The 10,563-nt window shown below is 37.6% G+C and overlaps 1 protein-coding gene across 1 annotated transcript in view; it reads left to right on the top strand.

Moving 5' to 3' along the window:
• The first annotated feature begins 221 nt into the window (after positions 1–221).
• LOC145669503 (G1/S-specific cyclin-D2-like) overlaps positions 222–10,563 on the top strand; it is an 82,680-nt gene continuing 72,338 nt past the window's right edge. Inside the window, exons 1-2 of the mRNA XM_081737684.1 lie at positions 222–851; positions 4,694–4,909. Coding sequence (XP_081593810.1) covers positions 657–851; positions 4,694–4,909 — 411 coding nt within the window. The 5' untranslated portion in view covers positions 222–656. The remainder of the gene's footprint in view (positions 852–4,693; positions 4,910–10,563) is intronic.

The raw sequence follows: 10,563 nt of genomic DNA, 5'->3' as shown, positions 1-10,563 counted from the left end.
TCATATCTCTTTGTAGAATCCTTAAAGAGGTTCTTGTATGACTAATTATAAGGGTGATTCATATCTATTATTAGTGCTTCCTGTCTGAGTAAGCCTAATACTAAAGGAACATTTCCGACATCTGTGTCTGCCAACCCTGTTCCTGTGTCTATAAGGTCGACTTTCGCTCGCGCTGATGTACCGGCAGCTGTGAATGGCGTGTAACGCTGGAATAAAATGCCTACAGTAGCAGAAGATTCCGTAAGACAGCGGTGAAAGTTCCGACAGACAAGATTGAGCACAGACTTTGAGCGTGAGAAGGTTACGTACGCACGGTGCCACGTTTGTTTACATTCCCCCGAAGACAACGTGTTTCCCCAAAAGGACACTACAAGAGCGTTTTGTGCATATGTATTTATTGTGTTCACAAGGATTAATATGTTGAGTGTGATGTGTGAGGATGGAGAAACATATTAAAAGTGAAATTTGTGTTTGAAAAAGAACAAAATTTTTATACATTTATATATTTCACGTCAAGTCAGAATTTTTGACAAAAGGAAAAACAGTGAACTGTGCTTTTATTAGAGTGATTACAGAATCTCTTTCTGACTTCTCTTAAGACATATCCCATTGACAACTTCCAAAAACTTTACAACAAGACTTTTTTTTTTCTTAGAATGGAACTTTTGTGTGTTGAAATGACTGACTGTAGGCTAGCAGAAAGGGATAATGTTTTGTTTCAGGACACTCGTGTTATACGGAATATGTTAAGTATGGAAAGGTTGTATGTGCCACCGTGTAATTACTTCCACGAAGTTCAAAAGGACATTCAGCCTTACATGAGAAAAGTTGTTTCAACGTGGATGTTAGAGGTAAGTACCGTGTAATGGTTATTTTTAAACTGTTTTTTACATTTGTATGGAATCAAAAGGGACTCAAAAAACATCGGATTGAATATAGTTTTTTCCTACTTTTATCTTTCTTTGTAGTCAGACCATTGACAGGATAACGTAGCAATTCTGCTACATTCAGAGATTTGTTTTATTGCATTATAAGACACTTCATTATAGGACACGTTGTTTTATTTCACTATAAGGCAGTCTGTTTTATTTCATTATAAGACAGTTTGTTTTACTTTCTTATAAGGCACTTTGTTTTATTCCATTATAGGGCACTTCGTTTTCTTTCATTATATAGCACGATAAGTTACTCATTTTTAATATTTATATCTAGAGAGCGAAGGGGTACATCGTGATATTGTTATTCATAAGATATTTATAAACTGTCATTTTAGATATATATTTATTGGAAAATGCACAATAAAGGGCAGATGAACCAAAATTAAAACGCACCACCGTCTCTTGAGTGGGAAGAAACGGGAGGATCTCGAGAAAACCCACGCACATGGTGTTTACATACCACAAAGTTCACTTGATGTGAGCTGGGATCCAACCAAGGACCCCATGCACCAGAGATGAACGCTCTACCACTGAGCCACCGCGGCCCGACACCTTTGCTAAAGAGATCCTTAGTTAGGTTTACAATATAAAATTCAATTTGCTTATTTCTTATGTGCTTAGTCGAAAGTTTGATTCAGGTAAACGAAGACCCTGTATATTTGTCTCAATCAGTGGCGTTCAAAGAATAATTCTTCAAGGGGGCTCAAAAATCAATCCTATAACATTTCAGGACAAGTATGATTTTTGAATATAGATATTAATATAGTAAATATTTATTTTGAGAATATCTTGTTCGATGGAGTGGGAAACTCCTCTTGTGTACGCCATTGGTCTCAATATACTATTTTCGAAATCTCTAATCCTTATCAATTACCGCTGTTTTATTATTATTATTATTATTATTATTATTATTATTATTATTATTATTATTATTATTATTATTATTATTATTATTATTATTATTATTATTATTATTATTTTCGTAGTAGTAGTAGTGTTGCCATCTGTATGCTAAGATTTTAAAGATTCATTTCAAAACGAAGCTTGCCATATAAATTTATTTTACGAAACCAGAAATTGAAGTTATTTATGTATTGTGTTCATGTAAATATATTTAATTAAGCTCAAATACAGGGTGAGTAAAAGTCTCGGTGCAAAGGCAGATCACAAGGTATGCTCGATATGCAACGCCGCCTACCAACAGGACATCGTGTATTTCCAGTCACGGAAAATATGTGACAATAGTTTCCATTGTCTTTGTCAGAGCAGCTGTGATCCTTCCATCTAACTATCGCCAGAAGGAATTTTGACCTGATAAATATAGCTTTTTAGCTGACTTTCAAAGAGAAAATATATAGGAGTGAGATCTGGAAACCTCGGCGGCCATTTCGTCAAGTCATGCCTGACGATGCAATGAAAAAAAAAAAAAAAAGCTTCTCTAGTGTTGACACACTTACATGCCGTACTGAAAAGAGTTGAGCTAAAGAAAGATGCAAAAGTAATATCTTTTCTGGAAAAGATGTCGATGAAAGTGATGTCTCGTCTGGTCTCGTGGGCATTCCTAGTGGTAAGACAACGCCCTCTTGTACTGAAAGTAAACATTTGTTAAATATGCGTTTAATTAAAATACGATCCAGGTCAAATTTCAACTCCCTTTTTTTAAAAAAATAATTACCCAAAAATTGAAACAAATTTTAAAAGTTTTGCTATGAAATTATCAAAAAGTACTGGTATCTTGTTAGTTGAGAGTCGGAGAATAAGTAACCATGCTCATAAAAGTGACGATGTTGCTGTTGAGTGAGTCTCTGTCGGACTATTTACGTTACTACACGGAGAGAAAAAATGGAGTGCATTTACAAGGAAAATCCGTAGATTCCGGCTACAGGTGATTTTCCTGACGCTGCTCCTGCCGCGGTCGGAGAACTGGAATCCTTGAAAATCTGCGCTGTACTGCAGATTTTCTGCACTGTGTAGTGTGTTCTTATAGAAGCAGTTAACGTGCACCAAAGTACCTGACCTTGATTCTTTGTATCCTGCATGTGTCGACGTTGCCTGGTACAGTAAAACTTATATGTGATGTGATACAGAATCCTACTAAATATCGCCTCTCCGAATTTTCTAGGTTAAAAATAGGCCTAAGCTTTTTCCCTCTCAGTGTAGCAGGAGAATGACTGTGAGCTAATTCAAGAGTTCATTAATAATGTTTTGAGACATTTTCTTCGCAAGTTGATAGAGTAGCAGTAGTGTGTAATTTTGAAAAGAGATGGCGCTTCTCATTCTAGGCGTTGATTATAGCGTAGAGGTCTATATCATTTAGCTGTACAGTATGAGGCACAAACAATCATCGGTTCGAATCCCTCTAAAGAGCTTGATCACTTTTTAACTGTCCTCGATGTTTCTATTTTTTGTGCCCCAGTCGGTTACATAAATGTGACACAATAGAATAAAGATTACCAGAGAAAATAATAACGTATCGTTACAGATAATATCAGTTCGAAACAAAGTGAGAAAAATTGAGTTTTTTAAATGTTGATTTAAAAAAAAAAGTATTGGCTACAACGATGCTTTATTATCACAGATTGCAATTAAATGTCTACTGAAAGCAGAAAATTCGTATTAATATTCAGTTCAAAATCTTTTGTCGTCGCGAATTCTCTCAAGGAATTTGAATCTTAAAATATATAATTATATAAAACGACAATCATGCCGGTTATGCTGTATGGTTGCGAAACATGGGCGCTTAATCTAAGAGATGAACGCAGATGGAATGTATTTGAGAATAAAATCCTGAGCCGAGTATTTGAATCCAAGAGGAACGGGAATGGGGAATGGCGGAAACTTCATAATGAGAAGCTACATAATTTATATGGTTTACCCAACATTGTTAGGGTCGTCAAGTCTAGAAGGCTTAGGTGGGCGAGTCATGTAGCTAGAATGGAAGAAAGTAGAAACGCTTTCAAAGTCTTGACTGAAAGACCAATCGGAAAACGACCATTAGGAAGACCTAGGCGCAGATGAGAGGATAATATTAAGATGGATCTCGCAAAAATAGGAATACAAAGTAACGATGTTCTGGGTTCAATTCCAGGTGGGAGAACATAAAGCATGACTGTGGTTCATATCACACTTTAAACTGTAAGTCTTGTTCTATAGACTCGCTGTTGCCAAAGGACACAAATATACCGATAAATCTATTTTTGAAAATACTTTTCAAGAAAATATAAATCGCACTTATTGGCTGCTCTTTAAATTTGATGTCTGTGTCAGTACCGAGATTATGTAAGAAAATGAAATGAAATGTCTAGTTTAACGTCCCACGCATATGCCATTTAGAATAAAGAAGACGGTTGACTAAGAAAAGTGAACGGTTGCAAGAGGAACTGGTGAGAATGCTGGAGAAAATCCAAGAGAGAAAACCCACGTACACGATGTTGCCCAGCACAAACTTACATGAGCTGGGATTGAACCAGGAACCCTTCGTTCTAGAGGTGAGCGCTCTACCACTCAGCTACCGTATTCTGTCCCATCTTCGGGTACGGCTTTCCATAAAGCCTGTTTTCTTACTGTTTTATTATGACTATCTTACAAATTGTTTAGAAACTGTTATGTTTCACCTTTCATTAAAAAAAAAAAAAATCTTGAATTTGAATGACATATTTACATCATGAGCTGTTATAGACATAAAATCATAATATTTCTTGATATATATTATTTATAGATACAGATGTATAATTTGTATTACTTGTCTTTTTCAGGTATGCGAAGAACAGGGTTGTGAGGACCAAGTATTCCCGTTGGCGGTCAACTTTCTGGACCGGTTCTTATGCAGTTGTTCCATTAACAGGAGACAGCTTCAGTTGACAGGGGCAGTTTGTCTTCTTCTTGCGTCCAAAATTCGTCAGTGTCACGCTCTGACGGTGGAGGTCCTTTGCTACTACACAGACTACAGTGTTACACCAGAAGAAATGAGGGTAAGTATATAACCTTTATGTATTTTTATGTAAACGACACGAAAGTTGCTCTTAAAATAATGCCTCGGAATTTCGTCTTTCGTTTGTTTTTCTTTTTACCTGCAACTTACTTTTAATAGTATACTTTTATTTTTAATTACTTTTAATAGTTCAGTTACTTTTAATAGTATAACCGATTTTTTCCTTGGTGGTATGCAATCCAACTATACGTGGATGTTCTGTTGGTTGCACATTATTCAGTTACTTTTGATATTTAACCAAACTTCTTCACGTGGTGTACACGTGAAATTGTTACTTGTTTATTTCAGACAAAATACAAAGAGAGCATAAATATGTCATTTGTTAAAGCATTATTTTTTATTTAATCATATTCTCTCAGCATCCATTGCTACCAGCAATAAAAAAGCATCTGTATGCCTGACTCTCAAAAATCATTATCGATCAATCTGAACAACATTCACACTGTCATGACGGCTGTTAGATAATAATTACTCATGCAACGTATCTTTGATTGACCCGAACAAATCGAAATCTGATGGAGCTAAATTGGGACTATACGATGGATGAAGGCTTGATTAGTAGCTTGGATTAGAGTTGAACCTCCGCTTCAGTAGCGAGACTGTATGACACGTTGACTTCCAGTTTAACGTAAGAATCCGAAGCAAATGAGCTTCCACCAAGAATCAAACACGGGTTTTCCGCGCCAAAGCTACGTTCACTAACCAGATAGCCACGAGGGATTTTGTGTGAATGAAGAAGAGCTCAATTAAGATGGCAAATCTGTTTCTCGGTCATCAAATTGTTATGTTGTCTGGCGTTATCATGTTGCCTGCAAAATATTGTCCTGTTTTCAGGAATGATTCTGGGAATTCAAGCCTTTTAGCCAAGTTAAAAATAAATAAATTCATTTATTTTTCCTTAGCAAACTGCTAATAGCAATTTCAATCTTCTGTATAGAATTTTCAGAAAAAAAAAGATGCTAGTAAGTTCATGAAACAGAAGTTCAACCACATTCATAAATCTTCAGTTAGATTCCTTATTATTTTATTTTTAGTTTTAATTTTTAGTCTTTTATTGTTTTACGTAGTTATAAAACCAGGGGCGTACCTACGCGGGAGATCCACCGGGTCCGACCCTTCTTCAAAACTTCGTAATGCGACATACATGTGTAGATTTTTTTTAAAAAAATAACTTTATATTTGCTTAGCAGAGAAATAATTGGGATAGACTAAAGATTTGTTCTAACACTTCAACTGTACTCTTTCTTTTCTTATAAAAACAACGAAAGGGCAGGAAAGAGAGGGAGGGGACGAAGGGGACTACAATTAACGGAGATATCAACACGGAAAAATCATATGTCATGACGAAGAGGTTAGCAGAAGAGCATGGAAGCTTCTCAGCTGCGGCAAGTGATCTGCCAATAATATAATTTTACGTTTCACGGTTATGCCGGCTAGGCTAAAGGAGACGGTGATTATGAAAAATGAATGAAATGGTGGAATGAAGAAAGTGAGAGGGAACGGAAGAATCTCGAGAAAACCTCACATACGGTGTTTGTCCATTACAAAGTTCACTTGACGCGAGCTGGGATCGAACCCAGGACCCGATTCACCAGAGACCCCCCCTAAGACGAACGCTCTACCACTGAGCCACCGCGGTTCCATACTTGCCAATAATGGTAAAATACCTATGAAGATGATGATGACCTAAATAGCTTCTCGAAAGAAAGCTGAGCTCTTGTGTCCCTCCAAAAGTGTACAATACAATTTGTTCCATGGTGGCCGCATGAATGATTCTCGTGTTTCCTTTGTCCGTTGTACATTTACATGAAGCCTTTTGTTTGTCATAGGATACGTTAACGTTTCTTTCTACCCCCTTTTTTTAAATCTTTTTAAGCGTCCCAATCTCTTTGCCTTGTGTCCGTTGGTTCGTCTTTAAGTCCATCATGATATTGCCTCCTTTTAACAAGGCAAAAATCTCCGACTTCCGTTGCACCTGCTCTTCTGACTTTCTGTGATTCAACAATCACAGCCTTACATCTCTCATAAAGTGTCCACAAACCGAATCGAAACATGACAGAACAAAATATACCGAGACCGGATGCACGATGAGAAAAACTTAACGTATTTTCTCCAAGTTAAAAAAAAAGACTCCTCCGCACGAACGTTAAGATAACGTACTATCACTCCTTTATTACAGATATTGTGAGCAACGCGTCTTGGTAATTATGCTTTTTTTTTTTTCTATCCGTGGCTTGCGTCTAGCACGAGAGAGCCACGAGTACTTGTTTCCGAAAGGTCAAGGGCGTTTGGGAGGGATGTCACTCATTCATTTCCATTTCTGGAATGAATCACTGCACAGTCGCTGGCTAAGAACAATGGGCCACAGGTGTAAAAAGAAAAATCGTTGTAACACGACGGTTGATGTTAAATTACCTGACAGCGGGAATGTGATGATAGTAGCACTTTTTTAACCGTTTCTCCTATTGTCGGTTTAATTTTGAATTTTGAAAAAAAAATATTACAAAGGGGGAAACAATAGAAGGTTGTGAATGAATTTTCCTAGTTGTTTTCTCAAGAACTGATTCAGACTTTCAGTCTAGGCTATGTTATGCATAGGCAGGCCCGCAATCAGACACAGAAGTTTGGGAGGGTATGAATAAGATAGGGGGGCAAGTCATTAAAAATTCTCTTACAAATATCTAAATTGTGATTTTTGTATTAATAATAGCATTTTGTATTGAAGTCTGGAGGGGCCATGAAAAGTTTAGGGGGGCACGCCCCCTTGCCCGCTCAAGTTGCGGGCCTGTGCATAGGTAGGGGAAATCATATGCAAATGAAATTAAATCACTAGTTTAATGTTCCACGGTTCTGCATCGAGCTTAACGGAGACGGTGATAAGCCAGCACCAGCCAAGTGCACACCCAGAAATCTTTATTGGGAGGGGTCGAAGCTCTGGGGGGCGATCCATTAATACAAGCCATACGTCTATGTATTATTGAACGGGCATTGTTCTGCACCTAAAGAGACTGTAAGTAATTGTGAAATACTTCCACCTATGTTTTCAGGGGGAAAATGATAGAACTAGACAAGGGCGCCGATCCTGGGGGGGGGGGCTGGGGAACCCGGGCCTCTTAAAGCTCATGCGGGCCCCCTAGTGTATTTATGAATGTACAATATTTGGCATAATTTGAATGCAATTTGTCTTAACATCCTCATATATATACCTTCTGTGTCTAAGTAGGACCCCCAAATTTACAGAGAAATCGGCTCTCTTGGAACTAGATTGTTTTTATAAAAGGAAGGGTACAGAAGAAGGTTAAGATAAAATTTTCATGCTACATCAATCATTTCCCTGTTAAATAAGTATTGTCTTATTGAGAAAGTGTACACATGTACGTTACGTTAGGAAGTTTTGGGGGGCTCCCTCCCTGTGGGTGTATTCCTACACTTAGCTTTTGCATTAAAAAAAAATCACTGAAATGACGGCGAAACCGATATCAAAACTTTGTATGTAATATGTCTTTGTTAAACTCGAAACCACAATTAGGTCGACTTGTTTTATTTTAATGATGTTATCTGTTCATAATTCTCAGGATGGGAGGACCCCTAGGAGAGAGGTCTCTCCAAAATCAACCAGAGATCCACATAGTAATAATAAATCAATTTCTAAGTCAATTCAAGTAAACTTTTAGTTATGATTTCTGGCAAGAGTAGCAAGTGTCAACTGGCACATCTTCAAAATAACTCATAGAGCCCAGAAATGTAATCCTTTACCAGGGTCAACTCACTGATCCGAGTCCCCGAAGAGATTTGTTACCGCACTGATTTTATACGTACAGTATATATTGATTGAAATATAAAACTAAAATCTAACCACTAGCATGACAGTTTTTTGTAGGCCTAAGCCACTCCAACGTCATCTGTTAGTGATTGACTGAACTACACCCTCAGTCTAGCGGCGAACACGTGACCAGTGCGCTGAGTCGCCCTGTCTCTAACATATCTCAGAAGGTTTCTTATCCGGCGACCGTCACGTCTTTTATTCTCGTGACTCACCATTTTGCCTCACAATGCTAGGTGGACGCCAAAAATTGAGAATAGGGATGCGCACGAGACAAGATGTGTGGTTGTCTCGTCTTGAAAATATGCTGTAAAAATGATGTTTCGACTCGAAAAATGTATATTTCTCTATTGGAAAAGCTGTGTCTCGACTCGAATTTTTGTCAGGAAAATCCTGTCTCGACTCGTCTCGTGCGCATCCCTAATTGGGAAGCACCTGCCGGGAATCGTACCCGGTACACGCGCTCGTGAATTCAATACTTTAAACGATATATCGAAATACTGCAAGCTCAAAACTCATGTTAAATTGTAGGGCCCATGTTAGTCTATGCTAAAATTACATTAAAATAAAAAGCAACCAAAGATGAAAGAAATACCAAAAAATTTTTAGAAGTGTATTCAACGTTAGATATTCTGCTACCACAAACCCAAAAAATCTTATTAGTTAGATTTTTTGAGTTTGTCGTGGCTCAGTGGTAGAGATCTCGCCTCTGGCGTGTGAAGTCTCTAGCTCGATCCCAAGCGGCGTGAAGATTTGTTTCGAAAAAGCGGTATCAGGAAAAGTAAATAGAAGGCAGTACGTAAGAACGGAAATTCAGTTATTCACGAAATTAGCTTTAATGAGGTTTTGTGAAATTTTTGTTTGTGTTTGTTAGAATGTTTAAAAGGAGGAGAGAGAGAATCTTAATGGGTATTCATTGAATGTAATAAAACCTTTTCTTTCCTAATAAATAAGGTTCTCAAGTTCTCAGGCTCTCCACCAACCCGTGACTGCCCTTGGTCCGAAGATCCTGTGGTTATTTGGCGGTTACCTTCCAAGACACCTGTTTCCACCTGTTGCTTTGTGGTGGTGATCTACTCTATCACAATTGGCTCATATTAAGTATACATACGTACATGCACATTAAACAAAACAGAGAACAAGGCATTCCCCTCTCTCCTTTCCTCTTGAGGGAAAAAAATATATATCGTTGAAAAAGTATTTGCTTGGTCGTAACGTTAGTGCTTTCCTGCAAGAAGTTGATGGCCTCACCCTTCTGGGAATGTCTGTTCACAAACCCTGATTCCTGCTACCGGTGCCTTCATTCATACTTCTTCCTGTCCCCTTTTTCTTTCATGCTTTATCTTATTCTTCTTTGTCTCTCTTCTTCTAATATGTACCTTTTTGTTTCCTGTAATTTCGTTTTGATATGCTTGTTCCTTTTATGTATAATAACTAATGTCTTTTGGACTTCTTGCATTTTTCTGGAAGGATGGGATTTCTGATGGACAGGGGACGCTTGCAGGACTTTTTTCCAAGGGAAAGACTGATATACAAGCACAGTCTCGAAACCACACACACTTTGATGTGTTCACCTAGTACCTAAGTCACACAAAATAACATATCCTTACTAACAACAGTAAAAAAAATATAGCATTATAGTATTTAATATATTTATTTATTTATTTAACAATCACCAGATACAGCTCAGAGGCCATTTTATACTGGATATTTAACAACAACAACAACAACAACAACAACAACAATGGAAAGCATTTGGGAAGGTAACGGCCAGGGCCTGTCTTAGTAGGTACCATCCTGGCATTTGCCTG

Source organism: Thermobia domestica, chromosome 14, assembly GCF_964235325.1.
Source record: "Thermobia domestica chromosome 14, izTheDome1.hap1.1, whole genome shotgun sequence".
NCBI lineage: Eukaryota > Metazoa > Arthropoda > Insecta > Zygentoma > Lepismatidae > Thermobia > Thermobia domestica.
The sequence above is the reverse complement of the archived record's forward strand: the minus strand, read 5'-3'. Positions and strand labels throughout refer to the sequence as shown.